General features: G+C 48.2%; 1 protein-coding gene across 7 annotated transcripts in view; it reads left to right on the top strand.

The window, feature by feature from the left end:
- Positions 1-18,376, top strand: part of Cacna1c (calcium voltage-gated channel subunit alpha1 C) — a 562,276-nt gene extending 543,900 nt beyond the window's left edge. For all 7 annotated transcript variants that reach the window (XM_026788226.1, XM_026788225.1, XM_013352952.2 and 4 more), the window contains 5 exons: positions 3,417-3,542; positions 6,663-6,769; positions 7,816-7,919; positions 9,732-10,067; positions 11,760-18,376. In XM_026788226.1, the coding sequence (XP_026644027.1) occupies positions 3,417-3,542; positions 6,663-6,769; positions 7,816-7,919; positions 9,732-10,067; positions 11,760-12,062 (976 nt within the window). In that variant the 3' untranslated portion in view covers positions 12,063-18,376. The remainder of the gene's footprint in view (positions 1-3,416; positions 3,543-6,662; positions 6,770-7,815; positions 7,920-9,731; positions 10,068-11,759) is intronic.
- The last annotated feature ends 561 nt before the right edge of the window (positions 18,377-18,937 follow it).

The following is an 18,937-nucleotide window of genomic DNA, read 5'->3' as shown; positions in this document are numbered from 1 at the left end:
CCACAGAGCAGCGTACCTGCTCACTGGTTTTCACACCGTCCCATTTCTAGGTGGCTACATGCAAGTCTCCATGGCCCATGCATTTGAATGGCTATTGCCATGGCATCCATCCTACCTGGTATATACTCTGGGACACTAGCTGCTCTAACCACCCAACAACATTGCAGGCTGAGCCCTTGGACCCAGGAGGTCTCTGCACACAGGGAGTGTGTGCTGCTCTGACGGTTGGCTCCACCTAGGGCATTACTAAGATGAAGCAGTTGTCCATGCCTGTTCTGGTGGCCCCACCCTTTTCTGCAACACTACTTCTGTCCCACCTTTGAGGATTTAGTCCTAGTACCAGCTCTTCCCTCCTATGCCTTGCAAAAACTCTAACTTTTTTTTATTGTTTTTAATTGAGCTATATATTTTTCTCTGCTCCTCTCCCTTCCTCTTTCCTCTCCTTCTACCCTCTCCCATGGTCCCCATGCTCCGCATTTACTCAGGAGATCTTTTCTTTTACTACTTCCCATGTAGATTAGATCCATGTATGTCTCTCTTAGGGTCCTCATTGTCTAGGTTGTCTGGGATTGAATTGTAGGCTGGTTTTTCTTTGCTTTATGTCTAAAAGACACTTATAAGTGAGTACATATGACATTTGTCTTTCTGGTATAATGTTTTCTAGATTCATCCATTTGCCCACAAATTTCAAGATGCCTATTTTTTCTGCTGTGTAGTACTCCATTGTGTAAATGTGTAAATTTTCCTTATCCATTCTTCGGTTGAGGTGCATTTAGGTTGTTTCCAGGTTCTGGCTATGACAAACAAAGCTGCTGTGAACATAGTTGAGCACATGTCCTTGTGGCATGACTGAGTATCCTTTGGGTATATACCCAAAAGTGGTATTACTTGGTCTTGAAGAAGATTGTTTCCTAATTTTCTGAGAAATCATCATACTGACATCCAAAGGGGCTGTACCAGCTTGCACTCCCACCAGCAATGCAGAAGTGTTTCCTTTACCCCACATCCTCTCCAGCATAAATTGTCATCAGTGTTTTTGACCTTGGCCATTCTTACAGGTGTAAGATGGAATCTCAGAGTTGTTTTGATTTGCATTTCTCTGATGACTGAGGATGTTGAGATTTCCTTAAGTGTATTTCAGCCATTTTAGATTCCTCTGTTGAGAGTTCTCTGTTTAGGTCTGTACTCCATTTTTTATTGGCTTATTTGTTCTTTTGATGACCAACTTCTTGAGTTCTTTGTATATTTTGGAGATCAGCCCTCTGTCTGATAGGGGGTTAGTGAAGATCTTTTCCCATTCTGCAGACTTCCATTTTGTCTTGTTGACTGTGTCCTTTGCTTTAAAGAAACTTCTCAGTTTCAGGAGGTCCTATTCATTAATTGTTTCTCTCAGTGTCTGTGCTACTGGGGTTATATTTAGGAAGTGATCTCCTGTGCCAATATGTTCAAGTGTACTTCCCACTTTCTCTTCTGTGAGATTCAGTGTGGTTGCTTTTATGTTGAAGTCTTTGATACATTTGGACTTGAGTTTTGTGCATGGTGATAGATATGGATCTATTTTCATTTTTCTACATGTTGATATCCAGTTATGCCAGCATCAGTTGTTGAATATGATTTCTTTTTCCATTTTATATTTGTTTGCTTCTTTGTCAAAAATCAAGAGTTCGTAGGTATGTGGGTTGATACCTGGGTCATCAATTTGGTTCTGTTGGTCCTTCTGTCTACTTTTCTGGCAATATCAGGCTATTTTGAGTACTGTAGCTCTGTAGTAGAGTTTGAAGTTTGGGATTGTGATGCCTCTAGAAGTTCCTTTATAGGACTGTTTTGGCTAGCCTGGGTTTTTTGCTTTTCCATATGAAGTTGAGTACTGTTCTTTGGAACTTCTAACTTTTTTAAACTTTCATTTTGTCTAGCTTTTTCTTTGACAGTTTCACACACATCTATAATATTTCCATCATATTCTGCCCTCCATCACTCTCTCTTACCTCTTTCCGCTCTCACTCGTCTCCTTCCTACTTTCCTGTCTTTCTTTTTTATGTGGCTTGCTGAGTTTAGTTAGGGTTGCTTGGATAAGAGTGGGTGAAAGGTTACACACTGAAGGTTACCCATTCTCCTCCCCCAGCCAATCGCTCCTCAAGGAGGGTGTGGCCTCCTGAGCCCTGACCCCTCCATGATGGCATGTTGATAGACCCAGGCTTGTGCGAAGGCAGCAAACAGTGGAATCCTCCAGCTTACTTCCCATTCTCCCCTCAGAAGGAGTGATGCAGATGTCTTGTTTAGGACTGAGCTCTCAACAGTAAATGATTCTCAGCACTCACCTATGAGTCTCTGCTGCTCCCAGCTAAAAGAAGCGTCCCTGACCAAGGCTGAGCAGGGCACTAGGTATAAATACTTAGAAGGCATTTTGACAGCATGTCTGTGTAGTAAACAACAGTAGGTTCCCATGGGCCTAGGGCCCTGACATGCTGGGTCCATGAGAACAGAGCTACAGAAAAGTATTGAACCACACACAGGGAGAGGAAGAGTACTTGACCAGAGTTGGAGAAGAAATGCCCGAATGGGCAGGAGGACCTGTCCCAGGAGCAACAGCATTCTATTCAAAGGCACATTCAGGTGTGGCAGGTTCTTTAGCTCAGGAAATACCCAGGCTCAGCACAGCCTCGGGCTTATTCTGCTTGCATAGAGCAAGCCCTCTATGTGGAGTTTCTTCCCCATGTCTTCACTTCAGAGTCAGAACAAAGGCACACTGAATACAATCCAGGGACTTACCAGTTTCAAACAGTCACCTAAAGGCTCAGCTGTCCACAACCCTGTGATAATTGCACAGTCCAGGACTCGGCTTCAAAACCAAGCCTTCCCCACTTCTGTCTTTGTGCATGTTCAGGGTTGTGTAGGGGTACATGCGCCCATGTGTGTGTGTGTGTGTGTGTGTGTGTGTGTGTGTGTGTGTGTTTAGAGGCCAGAGATTTGACGTCAGATGTCTTCCTCAATTACAGTCCACTGAGACAGGGTCTCTCACTGAACTTGGAGCTCACCCGTTCAGCTAGTCGTGCCCTCTACTTCTCCAGGCAGAAGCTAGGCTGGCACTCAGATCCTCGTGCTGTGTGACAATCAGTCCACTGACTAGGCCTCCACACCAGACAGGGTATGTGTTACTCTAGTGTCATCAAGGAGAAAACTGAGGCACAGGGTGAGCTAAAGGTCTTGGGCCGAAGAGTAAGTGAGCTAAGGCAGAATTCAGACCTCCCTGACTCTCCCATACAGCCCCAACCTAGCTTGTGGCATCTACGGCTCTGTGGCTTCATCAGAAGCCGTGGGACTGTATCTCTGCCTGTGCCCAGGGTCGTCCTCCTTGCTGAGGAAGAGGCAGGGGGGCTGGAAGATGCTGATGCCTTTCTCCACTCTGGATGCTGCAGGTGCCACTCCCGAGAGAGCCAGGGGGCCTCGGTGAGTCAAGAGATGTTCCCCGATGAGACCTGCAGCGTGAGGATGAGTGAGGACGCAGAGTACTGCAGTGAGCCCAGCCTGCTCGCCACAGATATGTAAGCCTTCTGCCCAGGTGACCCAAAGTGTAGGAAATGGTGGGGGCTCTGGAGCAGTGCTGAGACCCCTTGTTGATGGAGTGGAGGGGCTGCGTCCCCGGCACCCAGCCGCCCACATGGCTAGCTTATGCCCAGAAATAATTACACAGAAACTGTATTCTTTTAAACACTGCTTGGCCCATTAGTTCCAGCCTCTTATTGGCTAGCTCTTACATATTGATCTAACCCATTTCTAATAATCTGTGTAGCCCACGAGGTGGCTTACCAGGGAAGATCTTAACCTGCGTCTGTCTGGAGTGGGAGAATAATGGCGACTCTCTGACTCAGCTTCTTTCTCCCAGCATTCTGTTCTGTTTACTCCGCCTACCTAATTTTCTGTCCTATTAAAGGGCCGAGGCAGTCTCTTTATTTAACCAATGAAATTAACACAAAACAGAAGACTCTCCCCCATCAACCCCTCCTCTGGGACAGACAGTGGCGTATCAGTAACATCTTCCCTCTGCAGTTTGAGTGGTCTCACTGCAGAACACTTCCAGGAAGCGTTCTCAATATTGTTCTTAAACTGTGAGATCAAGTTATAGGTGTGTTTCTTAGTCTGAGTCAGTAGACATATATGATGCTTAAATAAACGTGTTCTGGAATAGCTTCTTTTAAGTCTGCCCAGAAGAGGCACAATTGGCATACCTCTTGGGAATATTTCGCTTCCATCTAGATCCACTGGGTGACTGTAGTGCCCATCTGGTGAGAAGGACCAGTGCTTTTTTTTGTTTTTTGTTTGGGTTGTTTTTTTTTTTGGTTTTGGTTTTGGTTATTTTGAGACAGGGTTTTTCTGTATAGCCCTGGCCATCCTGAAACTTGACTCTGTAGACCAGGCTGGCCTCTAACTCTCACATAGATCCACCTGCCTCTGCCTCCCGAGTACTGGGATTAAAGGCATGCACCACCACCGCCTGGCTAAGACCAGTGCTCTTAAGAATTGGATCAGCATATATTTTATGAATACCTAGAAAAAAGGACCTCAAAGATGCCAAACACAAAGTAATGTAAAAAGATGGAGCGTTCATGCCGTACTGTCCATGTCTGCTGAACTGGCACAGTGCACCCCAGAAAGACTGTGTATTATACACCCGTCAGCAGATTACTGTTTAAGGAAGTGGGCATTAACTCCTAGACATAGTCATCACATGTTCTCTACATATGTCATATGGTCACACCATGCTCATAAATATGCAGTTAATCATAATTGATACAAATAAATAAAATAGGAGATCAGCAGAAGACAACAGAAAGGTACTGCAAGAGTAAATATTGTTCATGATGCATGTGCTTAAGTATGTGCCTCTCTAGGCTCCTTGTGAAACTTTTAGGTCTCCTGCACACACCCTTCACATTCCTGAAAGTGCTTTGGTATGCACCAGCTTCTCGGGCTCTTAAAATTAAGAATGGCCTGGATGGAGAGATTCCTATTCTTACTGCATGCTTACTTAACTCTGAAAAGACCATCTTCAAATCCGGGAGATTTTACTAACTAGTTAGGAAGCTAAGAAAAGGAAGAAAATGTGGACCTTTCTAACCAACTGCCCACAGAGTAATACCAATGCCAAGGGGTACAGACATCTGAACAAATCCAGAAGCAGTGTAGCTGGTGTTGCATACCAGACCAAGCAGAAGTCAGGTCTGCAAGAATGGGGACAGCTGAGTAAGAAGAAAATGTACTGGGGAGGGCTTATCTAGCTGGGAATGGACGCAAGGCTTGGGGCAGCATAAGAATATGAGATCCTCATGTCCCAAACTCCCCTGCACAGATATATGTTCTTGGAATCACTGTGCTTGGGTTGCAGGGGTGGAGTCAGGAAGCAGGCTGCACAGTGTCAGCCTTCAAGCCTAGCTCAGTGGTAGGATGCTTTTATGGCATGCTCATGGTCCTATGTTCCATCCTCAGCGTTGCAAGAAAAGAAAAAAAGTAAACTTAAGAAAAGAGTATTAGTGGTGGCAGTCTGTGATCTAATCTACACCACTGGGGGCTGGAATGTAACTGTGCTTCTCAAACTGAAGGCTGATCGACTTCAGTGGGTGATGGCCAACAGTCACTGAAAAAAATAGTACCTACTACAGTAACAGAAAAATTGAATTAGAGAGTGGCTTGTAAAAAAGTGCAGGGTCTCACATGGCTAGGGATGTCTGATACCGGGGATAGGTATGATATAGTTTTCATTATGAGGCACCATCAAGAAGCTTGGAAGTCCTCAACTGGAGGCCCTGGACAGTTGTTCTCAACCCATGGTTCGCAATCCCTTTGAGATTCGCCTAGACTCTTGGAGAACACGGATATTGACATTATGATTCATAACAGCAAAATTATAATCATGAAGTAGCAATGAAAATAACTTTGTGGTTGAGGGTCACCACAACCTGAGGAGCTGTATTAAAGGGTCACCGCATTAGGAAGGTTGAAAACCACTGTCTTAATTGCTGCTACTGTCCTGCTATCTGCAGACCGGATGATTGCAGGATCACTACAGACTGTGACTTATGTGCTTTTGACAGTGAAGAGATAGTCACACAGAGAAGAATTGGAGAGGTGGGGGAATCTTGGGGCAGCGTTACCAAAGTGCACAGCATAGAACTACTATGTAAAGACAGGCAAGCATCTAAGATGCTTCTGAGAGAATGCTGTAGGCATTCTTCCTACTTCCCTATAACCAAGAGAGCCTCCACTGGCTGAAACTAGAATTGCGAGGCTCAGGGATGGAATAGCAGCTCACTGTTAGAGTACTTGTCTAGCATGCATGAGGCCTGCAATTCCAGCCCTCAGCCCACGGGAAGACAATAAACAAAAAAAGCAACCACAAGGCTCGTGCACAGCATATGTATCAAGAGCTGGGACATCCCTCCACCCCTGTAGCAACATGCAGGCCTGTTAAACAACTACAGTGCCTAAGTGCAGACACAAGTCTCTTAGCACGCCTTGCTACCTGCTCCCCACACCTCTAGTATAGGCACACACATGGGCATTGCCTTCACTGAGGAAAATGGAAACTGCTTCTGGGGAGAGCAGCTGTCCTGGTGGGTGGCGCCCCTCAGCCCTCAGGAGCCAGCGCTAAGGGCTCTCTGTTCCAGTCTTTCCTACCAGGATGATGAAAACCGGCAGCTGACGTCCCCAGAGGAGGACAAGAGGGAGATGCAGCAGTCTCCGAAGAGGAGTTTCCTCCGCTCCGCCTCTCTAGGTAAATTCACAGACTGCCCTGCAGATGCAGACGGCCGTCACCTCCAGGGTGGCAATGGTCAGGCGCCAGGGACAACTGAGAAACTGAGCCCACTGAGGCGGCCTCTAGAGATGGGCTGGTAGATGTGCACGCTGACAAGATGATATGGCAGGCTTTCTTGGACCACCGGCCCCCAAATCATGGCACAGAAACGTATTAATTGTGCAAGCTCGGCCTTAGGTTAGGCTTATTTCTAACTAGCTCTTATAACTTTAATTAACCCATTTATATTAATCTACGTTTTGCCTGTGAACTTTTTACCCCTCTCCCATCTTGTACCTCCTGTTTTCTCTCCATGTCCTCTGGTGTCTCTCGCGTACCTAGATTCATCTCCTCTTCTTTTCTCTCTCCCAGGAAGTCCTGCCTAACTTCTTCCTTCCTAGTTATTGGCCATTTAGCTCTTTATTAAACCAATCAGAAGGCACCTTGGCAAAGACACATCTTCACAGTGTACAAAAAGATTATTCCACAGAAAGATAGTTCTCCAAAGACATAGTTTGTTGGAATGGGACCTAGACATTGACTACTCAGATGTCTTTGAGATAAACTGAGGCAAAAAAAAAAGCTTGGGACAGATAGCACTAGCCCACACACCTCACCTGAGAATGAGTCTCTCTCGGTCAGCTTTCTATCACTATAGGGAAACATCTGGCGTGATCAGCTTAAAAATAAGAAAGACAATTTTGAGCTCACGGTTTTGGAAGTTCGACTCATTACTTTTGGGCCTGTGGCAAGGTGCAGCATCATGATGGGAAATGTGCCTTTTGCTTCCTGGCCAGAAATATAACAGGGGGAAAGAGATCAGCGTCCCATGATCTCTCTCAAAGACACATCATCAAAGGTGGAAAACCTCCCATGAGGCCCCTCCTTTCAGTTGTACCAAACTGGGGACTAAGCCTTTAAGACATGACGCTTGCTAGATGTTGTAGATCTGAAGTGTGGCAGAGCTGCCATAGGCCGGTGCCATCACCCATGCCCTGATTCTAGTTCTTTATCCACTTTTGCAGGTCGAAGGGCCTCCTTCCATCTGGAATGTCTGAAGCGACAAAAGGACCAAGGGGGAGACATCTCTCAGAAGACAGCCTTGCCCTTGCATCTGGTTCACCATCAGGTATTAACACCTGTGGACAGGCCACAAGCCTTACCCCCCTAGGATGATGGGGGGGGGTCCCAGAACCCATGTCTCCCCTTCCCAGGTCTCTGGGAATCCGCTCCCCTGGGGAGGGCCATCCACTGCTCTGCAGATACCACAGTCTGTGACGTCTCTGTGAGATCTTGGCAAGGGTTCCTTTTATGATTGTAACCGCAAGCTCCAGGGCTCCCGAGCTTTCTCCTTACAGTGCGCAGATATCCCTCCCCGACACACTGCCTTTCGCTGCACACACCGCCGAAGCAGAGACAGTCAGACCTGGGGTTTGATGGGACCTGGGAGCTGAGCGTCACAGCCATCTGTCTACCCACTGTAGTGCAGAAATGATGGCAGCACCCGCCAGCAGCATGGTTAAGAGTAGGAAAAGCTGGGCATGGTGGTCACGCTAATCACAGCACTCCAAGAGACTAAGGCAAGAGGAGGTAGGGAATGGTCTCGAAGGAGAAAAGGCCAGGAGGCTAATTAATGAAGTCTACGCCAGCGTGGTACAGCTGAGAAAGTGAAAACACAGTGTCACACTCGCTCTTGGTGACACAGTACAAGTAGGAACTTCAGGCTACAGTCAGTACATTACCTGCAGCAAATGGGGACCTAAACCTGAGCCCTCCCCCCTTTGTAATTACAAACTCCCTTTGGGGCCTGTGCTTTCAGTGTGTGTGTGTGTGTGTGTGTGTGTGTGTGTGTGTGTGTGTATGCTTGCACGTGTGTATACACGTGTGTACATGTGTATCTCTGTTAGTACATGTGTGCATGTGTAAATGTGTGTGGTAACATGCTCACAAATGTATTTTGTAAACTGCTACAACTTCGTCTCAAAGCCAAAGCACTGTCTAAATAGGGATATTGTCATGAACTTCCCAACATTGTGAACATAGTTTTGTGCTTCCCTTAGATTTCCAGGTCCCCAGAAGCTCGGAACCCTCGTAAGCTGGGGAGAGGAAAGAAAAGCAAGATGGAGGGACACAGTGTGTTCTATTTAGAAAGATTTCTCCAAGTTGGTTTTGTCCCTCGGTCCTTGTGCCCACGGGTGGGAAATGAGGTTTCTCTTTGTATCGCTGTGCCACCTCCAATCCATTCTCTCTGTTCCCACCACAGAGTGACATTCTTTTTAACAGACATATCACCTCTGAACAGTAGACACTGCTGGGAGTCACGGTGACAGCGGGAAAGCAGGGTCACCCTCAGGATTCTCGGGAACATTTGGGGAGAGAGAAAGCAGACACGGGAGTCATGAGTCATGGGGCAGTTGGCTGTTAAACAGGAGTGGAAACACTCCACTTGAGATTGACGGGCGTTATCAATGGGCCTATCTCATCATCAAAGTTAAAATGACTACCGGTTTTGTCTAGTCCTTTATGATGGCCTTATCAATCTTGGCTTCACACTGGCCGTTAGGCCGATGCATAGAGCGGGCGCTGGTGAACTCTGGCTCTGTGGAGAACACCTCATCATTGCCCTCTCTGCCCTAACGGGAAAGCCAGAGTGACTACATCCAGAGACTGTGGATGGCAGAGCCACACTAAACAGTGGATGATACCGGTTATACTTAATTGCAAGGTCCTGAAGCTAGAGGGAAATGCCATTGTGTTAGAAAGAAATGCTCATTAAAATATTTCTGGATATTATTGAACCTCAGACCAGGTCTCAGTGAGGTAGATAGTACTTGGACTTTGAGAATTCTAGGCAGGACCCACTGGAAAAAGATTCGCTTCAGAGTTACTCAGAAGGCAGAGGACTGAACCCTCCTGGTAACTCCTTGTCTTATGTCCACAGGCATTGGCAGTGGCAGGTTTGAGCCCGCTCCTGCAGAGAAGCCATCCTCCTACCAAGTTCCCCAGGCCATGTCCCACACCTCCTGTCACTCCAGGCAGCAGGGGCAGGCCTCTCCAGCCTATCCCCACCCTACGGCTGGAGGGGGCTGAGTCCAGCGAGAAACTCAACAGCAGCTTCCCGTCCATCCACTGCAGCTCCTGGTCTGATGAGACCACTGCCTGTAGTGGTGGCAGCAGCATGGCCCGGAGAGCCCGGCCGGTCTCCCTCACTGTGCCCAGCCCAGCTGGAGCTCCAGGGAGACAGTTCCATGGCAGCGCCAGCAGCCTGGTGGAAGCGGTATGTAAATTCCAGGTCCTGGGGAGGGGAGGCCCCAGAAAACAAGAGACTTTTGTGCCGGGAAGGAAGCCTGGCTTCCCAAGTAGACTGGGTGTCAAGTGGGTAAACTAGAGAAATGCTGAAGGAAGGAGCAAGGCTTCCTTCCCTGTACAAATTTCTGCAACCATGACTATACAAGATGATAGCGTCGGGCTTGGTGGACAGGGAGAAAGCCCTTAGTAAAGCATAGACTGGTGAACCCTGGGAGAGGTTCTACTGCCTCCCAGTATTCACGTGTACCAGAGCTTGTTCCCACAAAGAGGGCAAAGGTTCTCTGTGTGCAGCCCGGACTGCTCAGAACAACGTCCCAGCACTTTGGAAACTTGCCAGAGGAAGCTGGCCTTTTCAGGGCTTCCCGTGATTCTAATGCACGAGTGGCCAAGTTTAAGATGGCGCTTTCCCTCCTTGGCTTCTGTCCCTCCTTTAGAGAGATTTTACTGTCCCAATTTCTCTGCCTCTGAGGAGCATCTGTTCCAACCCTCGCACCACATTTGTGGGCCCTTGACAAACTGAAACAGACCTCAATGAGTGTGGCAAGGTCCTTAGAAACCATCTCCTAGGAGAACTGGTGGAGGGGAGACCTTGTGCCGACACGGCTTTCCCCACTAAGAGGGCTGTAAAGGAGCTAACCTCCATCACTGGACGTGCCAAGCAGAGGCTGTGTCTGTCCTTTGGTCACATGGACTTGGGAGTGGAGTGTAACCAAGTAACCTTGGTCCTTCCAATTCAGAAACACTAATCCTTGAACTTGATTGTCCTCAATTCATCTGAAAAACCTCTGAGAGTTTCCCAGGTGTGGAGCCTGTAGGTGTAGCGAGACATCTGGAGAAATGGGCTTCAGCTCTCGTGAGCTCCCACTGTGCTGGTGAGGACAAACCGGTTCAAAATTAGCACGGTGTGGCCGGAACAGGCAGGGTCGCAGTAGAAAACTCAGGCAAGGTGAGGAGAGAGTGACTCGGGCAGAGGAGGAGAAAAAGAGATGGCCGCGTTCTACCCCTTGGCTCAGAGATTTAGTGATCTTCCTTCTAGCTAGTCACTGAAGCAGCTGGCAGGAAGGGTGGACACATGTTAGTCACCTGCAGCCCTTGCAAACAAAAACTGAGCTTGTGTCCTCCACAAAGAGTCCTGGAGCATGCGTCCTGCACGGGCAGCCCTGGAGAGGCAGACAGGTGGGGGCAGTGGCTAGCACCAAATAAAGGTGAAGGCTTCTTGGAAGGGGCAACATGAAGGATGTCTTGGGGGGCAGAGAGGAGAAAAGAAAGGGCAGGCTAAGATCTGTCTGTGGGAAAACAGAGTCCACAGCCCCTCTGCCAGTTTCTCAGTTGGTGATAGGATATCCTCCAACCTAAAGCTCTCTCCTCCGATCTATCTGTGCATGCCCACTTCCTTCGGTCCTACTACATCTCTACTTTGCTGTGAGTGCTCCTCTTAGTGCACAAATACAGACACACAAACATGCATGCACACCCCACACACATGCACGCTTATGTACACGTTCGCACACACATGCGTACATCCATCTGTACACACATACCCACATGCACATGTTATGTACACACAGATGCTCTTCTTCACAGCAGCCTGTGACTTCAACCTTCCGGAGCTTGGAACTCTAGTGACCACGCCCCTCTTCTGTCTTCTTCTTCTTTTTAGGTCTTGATTTCAGAAGGATTGGGACAGTTTGCTCAAGATCCCAAGTTCATCGAGGTCACCACCCAGGAGCTGGCTGACGCCTGTGACATGACAATAGAGGAGATGGAGAACGCGGCAGACAACATCCTCAGTGGGGGCGCCCAGCAGAGCCCCAACGGCACCCTCTTACCTTTTGTGAACTGCAGGGACCCAGGGCAGGACAGGGCTGTGGTCCCTGAGGACGAAAGCTGCGCATATGCCCTGGGGCGAGGCCGGAGCGAGGAGGCGCTCCCGGACAGCAGGGCCTACGTCAGCAACCTGTAGTCCGCAGGACTGACCAGACGCGGGTGTTTTTTATTCGTTTCAATGTTCCTAATGGGTTCGTTTCAGAAGTGCCTCACTGTTCTCGTGACCTGGAGGTAACCGGAACAGCGTCTTCATTCACTGCTGTCGGGACAAGCCTCAGAGCTGGGCGGTGTGCGGAGTCGGCTTGTCAGGGGAGATGGCCAAGGCCGTGGTGCAGGACTCCAGCACCTTCCCGCGGCAGCACCGCCCAAAGGACCCCACCCCCCTAACCAAAAGGGTGTTTTCCCCTTGCTTGTATAAACAGTCATTTGCACATGTTCTGTCTGAGCCTGGCGGTCTCAATGGAGCAGAGACCCAGAGATCTATGGCGGGAGTAGGCCAGTGCCCCAAGTAGGGGAAGTGGCTGTGAGGTTCCAGTAATGCAGGTTTGGTCCCTTCAGGGACCCGTCCCCTGCAGGAGTAGACGCAGGTGACCAGAGCTGGTGCACACCGCACCACCGCCCTCAGCTAGCCAGGCCAGGGGGCGCAGGCTGCTGCTCGGTGATCTTGGTTTCACGGTTTGATGGTTCTTGTTAGCATGTTTCGGTTTTCTGAGTTTGGGTTTCTTTATTATTTTGTATTTGTTGTGCTTTCCCACGGGGAAGGGAGGAAGAAGAGCGTTTACAGTTGCGCAGCCTCACTCACCGTTTCCACATTTGCGTTATTTAAGTCGGATTTGGTTTTATTATATTCTTCAAATGGTGCGGTTTCCCCCAACCCTCTTTTTCCACCCATGGAGCCGAGGGCTCAATAGCACCACAGGAAAGTTTACCTGCTCTGTGTATGCCCAGTAATTTGTTATAATTTCCTTAAGTAACAGCACCTTCCTCCCCCTTTCTTTCCGGTTTGGTTGACAGTCACAATCTGCAGGTAACAGGGCTGTTAGATAAGGTGTTGTGTGCCTGAGCGGTTGAACTGGGCTCCTTTCTAAGCTGGGTGTATGGACAGGTTCAAGAGAGAGGATGTATGAGCATCTGTGTGTCACATGTGTGTCCATAGTGGGTTGTGTGTGTGTGTTTGTGTGTGTGTGCGCACCCTCTCCACCCCGTCCTCCCCACCCCGCACAAAAGTCCATAGATCCCCGTTCCGGTTTGACTGCAGGGAGTTCTGAATCTGGGGCTATTCGAAAGCAAAAACAAATCACTGTCTCCGCTTCTGCTTCTGAAACGAGAATCGGTAACTGCATTTCCTGTCCCACGAGATATGCAAAAGCAATGCAATAATATCCATTTTAAAATACGATTGTGAGTTGTGTCGGCATTAAAATTCTATTTTAAAAAACACAAAATTTAAGGGAAAAAACTCAAGAAGACATTTTGCTTCGATATATTCTGTGTAATGTTTTATTGCATTGATAATGTTTCTGTTGAAGAAACTGTTATACTTGAATTCAGGTCAGTTTCAGTATTTTTCAAATATTTTTTTAAAAACTGAATTGCAATTGTGCCAAGCAAATATAATGACTTAAGTTTGTTTTAAAATTCACTTCTTGTATATTTTGCTGCATGTAAAGTAAATCATTTTGTATTTGGAGTGTGACAAGCTTTCCCTTTGAACTCATAAGTGCTTTTTCTACCTGCGGTTGGGGAGGAGATGGTTTTCTTTCATTTGCAAAGTGAACAAAGGTGTCCCCGGTGTCAGTCCTCACTCTGCTCTCCGTGGGAAGGTCTGGGAGGTACCTTTTTGCATATCTTGTGTCTTGTTTCCATTCCCCTCAATCTTTCCAAAAACCGTGTGGTAAGACAGTCCGTGCCACATCTTGCTTTGCAAGATCAGGCATGTTTCATCCAGCTCTTCACTTGCTGCCTTCTCTGTGGATACTTGTTCAGGATGCTCCTCTGGAGAGATGGCTGACTTTGTCAAGCACTCCCACAGCCCACATCTTAACTGAGAGGATGAGGTGACAATCAGGCTGGGGCAGAGGTAGGACAGATTCTTCTTGGACCCATGATCTGCCCAAACATGGATAGCCATAGCCGTGGCTAGATAAAGGTGACTGGGTAGGCCTGTGATCCTTCTAGAAACTATATCCTTTGCTTCCACCAAAGCAGGAAGGCGGAAAAGCAAGGGATCTTGATGAAGGCGAGGACATCGGGATCTCATAGGGATGGAAGGAACAGATTATGTGGACTTTTATTTAGGCTCCTCTGTGTCTGCCTTCAGAAACCATTACAATTGTACCAGGTCCTTCAGTTGTGTCTTAACAAGAATGGTTGAAAAGGAGGGGCTCTGGGGAAAATAAGACTCAACCATTCACCCAGAATTTACCTACGTACAGGATATCTTCTGGTCCCAGGGTCCTTCCAGCCTATTTGGGGAATTATGTGAGAATCTGCTAGAAATTCAGCAAGGTTGTTCCTCGGTGAAAATGCTCTCGTGGGCTATTTCATGAAAATGCAGAGAGAGGCAGTGTTCACAGGTTAACCAGAGTCTAGAAACAGCATTTCTCCTTGAATTCCCGTGCACCTCGACCCAGCGTGTATGTATCCTATTCAGTACCATAAGGGCTTCTAGATATAAGGATTAGACGGCATCCTTTGTCTTGTTTCCGAGTCTGTTGATGTGCCTAGAGTGACGATGGAGAGGTGAGCCCTCTGATTGGCTGTCTGGTTCTGGCACGCATCTGACCCCTAGGGAAATGTGGTGTTTTGATTGCTCTTACCCACAGACATGCCTAGGCTGCATACTCTCTCCCCATGCTGCCTTGACTGCCTGTAGAAGCTTTGATCTGCATTGCCAGTCTTCTGACAAATGACACAAGGTACAGGCCAAGCTTCTGCAGCCCCTGCCAGGACTCTGCCCAGGGTGGCTCCCCAACTCCCCCGCCCCTCACCAGTCATACCCACAGGCTGCCTTCTCCTCTATGGCCAAGAAGACCAGAGTAGCCTTTCACGCATACACTGCGTCCTGCAAGAGTGGCACCATCAGAGACAATGGGCCTCTGCCTTTTATTGTTAGGAGGAAAGAAGGTTCAGTGGACAGTGGGGCTTTCATGCTTGGCGTCATGACCACCTACATAAGACTAATGCATGCTGCCTGTGGCCAGGACAGAGGGGACAGTGAGTAGGAGAGCCACTGAACAGTACGCCAGACTGTCTCCTCCCCGCCCACCATGGAGCTTTCCCAGTGACTCTTCTAAATGGAACTGCAGGCCTTCTGCAATCCCGGTAGCCCCTAGATGGCAGGGAATTAGCCCACAGCTGGGGACCAAAGGGACCAGAAGGAGCGAAGGGCTTGTACTTTCATCTCCATGATTAGCTGTCTCTTTTCTTTACGCTCTGTTCATGTATGTGGTCATTTTATACAGACAGAGTCCTGTTGGTTCCTTTCTGCCTAGTCCTAGAAGGTTCTTCATATTTTCAGGTTAAAAGAGAGAGACTTTCCTAGTCCTTGTTTGATTTGTAAATGTCTTCCCTCTTAAGCGGTGGTTTTCACCGTAACCTGATGAATCCAAGGCCCAACTCTGTCATTTACCTTCCCCTGGTACCAGACACCCTAACAGAATGCAGTAGGCAGCCCTTCCTTTGCCAACATCAGCACGTTTTTGAGAACATGCTGGAAGTCAGTAGAAGGAAAGTAGCTGCTGTCCAGAGGCCAGGAGATACACTCCACTGCTCCTAAAGGCAAGCCAAGAGATCAAGGACCTAGATCAAGCATGGAGTCGAATCTGATAATCAGGGCTTTTAGCCTTCTTATCCCACATTTCAAATGTCACCAAGGGGAAGGACCTTCCATCCTGGGACCTTGAGTGACTGAAATGTCCTCATTCAGGAGCTAGAAACAATTGACCTGAGGAAGGATCGTCTAGCTTTCAGAAGAGCTACTCAGAGCCCAGGCTGTAAGCATCCTGGTTGATTCTGTCTTCAACAAAGCTCTGGCTCGGAAGCAGGCATCAGCACAGAGAGAGTTAGAGGGGAGTGAGGGCGAGGAAAGGGTGCGTCCCGACCCCATCCGTGTCACCTCATCTTATGGAAAGCCCTAGAAAAGGCCGATGGCTCCATAATCTGCTTTGGAAGCTGTGAAAAATGAGTTCCTACCCTGAGTGTTTTTCCAGCTAAATCAACCTAGCTAGAGATATATACGGTCCCTACCTGACCATGTGAGGCCCCTCCGCCATACCTCGCCAAAGAGTTTGCCAATGGGAAAGTGGTTGGGGGAACTTGGGTCTCCCTCACCAAAGCCCATGTTCTACAGCAGCTGCCATGGTAGAGGTGTCCTAGAAGGTTGTGGGCGGGGAGGGGGAAGCACCCTATCTATGACGTCAGTAACAGGGACCTTCCCTTCCTTTAGCATTTACTCCTCTTCCTCCTCCCCTTCCTCCTCCTCCTCTGCAAGCCCAGTGAAGGGAACACAGAGGCGAAAGGAACCATTTGCAGATTCTTACAGTGTTTCTTAGGCCATAGCCTTTCACCTTGTTAGGGAGACAGTTGAAACACACCACACACACACACACACACACACACACACACACACACACACACAAAACACCCTGAAGCACACACACACACACTCACTCACATCCTAAAGCACAAGTGCTGAGGTGTTGGCCACGTGGTAGGCATGTTCAACCTGTTCAGTCTGTAGCTCTATGTCCCAGAACAGCTATGGATGCACTCAGTGCATGTGTAGGTGATATCCTATTATAACAGAAAAGCACAGAACACCTTTGAAGGGGAACGTGTGGAAGAAACTAGAACAGTTTCCATGGGTGGAAATGGTGACCATTTGTTCATCTACAGTGAGGAAGAGCTACCACTCTTTTCCTCCTTTTCCTCCAGCCATCTTAAGAGATTTGATTCGTATAGTACATGATAAAGGCCTGGCCTTCCTGGTATGTGAGGAAGACCAGGTACCATCTCTGAAAGGAAGTTGGAGTATGTAGCTGGATATATCAAGCATTGCAAATCAATTCAATACTGACAGTAAAGTCGGAATTGAGATTTTTTTTCCTATTATGTTTCTTCTAGGTCTCTGCTAGCAATAAGGAAGGCAAGGCCAGAAAATGCAATGAAAATATGAAATGTCATATCACCAGAGTCAACCCGTCTCAGATGTGTAACCCCCTCATCCCCATGGGAAATCGTATGCACCCCAGTTTCCCAGAATCTAAATAAATGAATGTATAAAGGTTACAGACCAGGTGACGTGCCACTTCCTCCAGTGTAAATGAGTCCAGTTCATGCAAATTTGCCACCTAAAACTTGCCTGATGCTTCCCTCAGCAGGGTCATTACACAGACGGTTTGGAGGAAACAGAGGCTATAGGGAATTGGAGGGTAGTTTCTTTTTTCTTTTCCTTTTTTGGGGAGCAGTGTGGAGGTACTGGGGGTTGAGCCAAGGGCCTTCCTTGTGCATGCTGGGCAAGCACTTTAGCTTCTATGTTGCCTCCTAAGACTTCCCAGCATGGAGAACCACACCAAAGTTAAAAACAGGGGAGAACCCTTGGGAATTGAGGACAGGTGATTTGTAAGCAAGCAGTCCCCGCAGAGGGCCCCTTAGAAGGCATCACCGGGACTGCAGGCTATGTATGGGTCCCTTTCTGTGCCCCACCCAGCACACATCCACACCTGCATCCCATCCCCCAGACTTGAAATCCCCCTCTCAGCCTTCCCGCCAGACCATGCACCCGTCTACCCTGCCCATCTCGGGCGTGAGCTGCTTGCTTGCCGGCCCGAACAGCCTGTGTGGCAGGAAAACCGCTGGGTTTACACATATCTGTGACTATAGCAGTTAAGAGCAACCTGCGGGGAAAGAAGCCATTGGGAAATAGATCCCAGGAGTGAACGCTGCCTCTCCCATAGTACTGCAATTCTACTTTGATCTGCCAGTGTTGCTAAGGAAGACTTCCTCCATGTCAGGGGTCCACATCACGCTGCGCCCATCCCCCACGCGCCATGTGTCTACTCAGTTCACTTCATGTCCCTGAGAAAACCTGTGTCATGTGCCGTGCCTGTTCCCAGAGAGGCACGGAAAGATGAACAGGATTCTGTGTCGCTCATACACACCTGCACATCCCATGCCTGCCCCTCCAGACTCCACGACACCACAGTCCAACTGTTGTAAATATTGTACAGTTTGTGATCATCCAATAATCCTGTTGTCAAAGGCCCTGCCTGCTGCGCCTTCTCCCCCTCGAGCGAGGCCAGGGAAACCTTCAAGGAGAGCTTCAGGGTCCATCTCTGTGTGAGACGTTACTGTATATTCCTGTAAGATTGCATTTTTATCTAAGGAATGATGTTATTTAAAAAACAAACAAAAACGCAAAAAAGAATTGCAAATAAATTTCTTAATAATGTCGCTCTTGGTTTAATCAGTATCTCCCCTGTTCCACACCTCTCCTTGTCTTGTCTCCTGTTCCTGCAGGTCACAGAAATAGATTTAACCCTCATTGTTTCACTTGCATTGGATCCTTCAAAGCAGGGGACAATAGGGGATGTGACTCCAGCATAATTCCCTAACTTCACGACCCCAGTGGTTCTCACAAAGATGTTCTTTCATCTGTACAAGGGTCAACAAAAATGGCCCAAGGCGAATAAGGAGGCAGAACGAGAGAAACAAATGGTTAGCTCAGGAAATAGTAGTACTGTGTCCCCTACGTAAATGATCTTGGATAAAGTGGGGAGGAGGACATACTGGGGAAGGGGACAGAAAGTAGGATGTGTTTTGCAGCCACCAAATGCAAGGTTCTGTGGTCACCATGACGATGTAAACTGGGTCAAGCAAAGCACCCAGAATAAGCCCATGAAAAACAGAATGGTTGCAGGGATTCCGGGAGGTGGGGGAAGCGGCTCCAGAACCTGCCTCCTGCCTAGGGACCCACTGGTCTGCTGGACTCTGGCTTCTTGTAACTCCCCT

The sequence above is a fragment of the Microtus ochrogaster genome, unplaced genomic scaffold (assembly GCF_000317375.1).
Source record: "Microtus ochrogaster isolate Prairie Vole_2 unplaced genomic scaffold, MicOch1.0 UNK1, whole genome shotgun sequence".
Classification (NCBI taxonomy): Eukaryota; Metazoa; Chordata; class Mammalia; order Rodentia; family Cricetidae; genus Microtus; species Microtus ochrogaster.
Note: the sequence above shows the minus strand (reverse complement) of the source record. Positions and strands in the feature narration are given on the sequence as shown.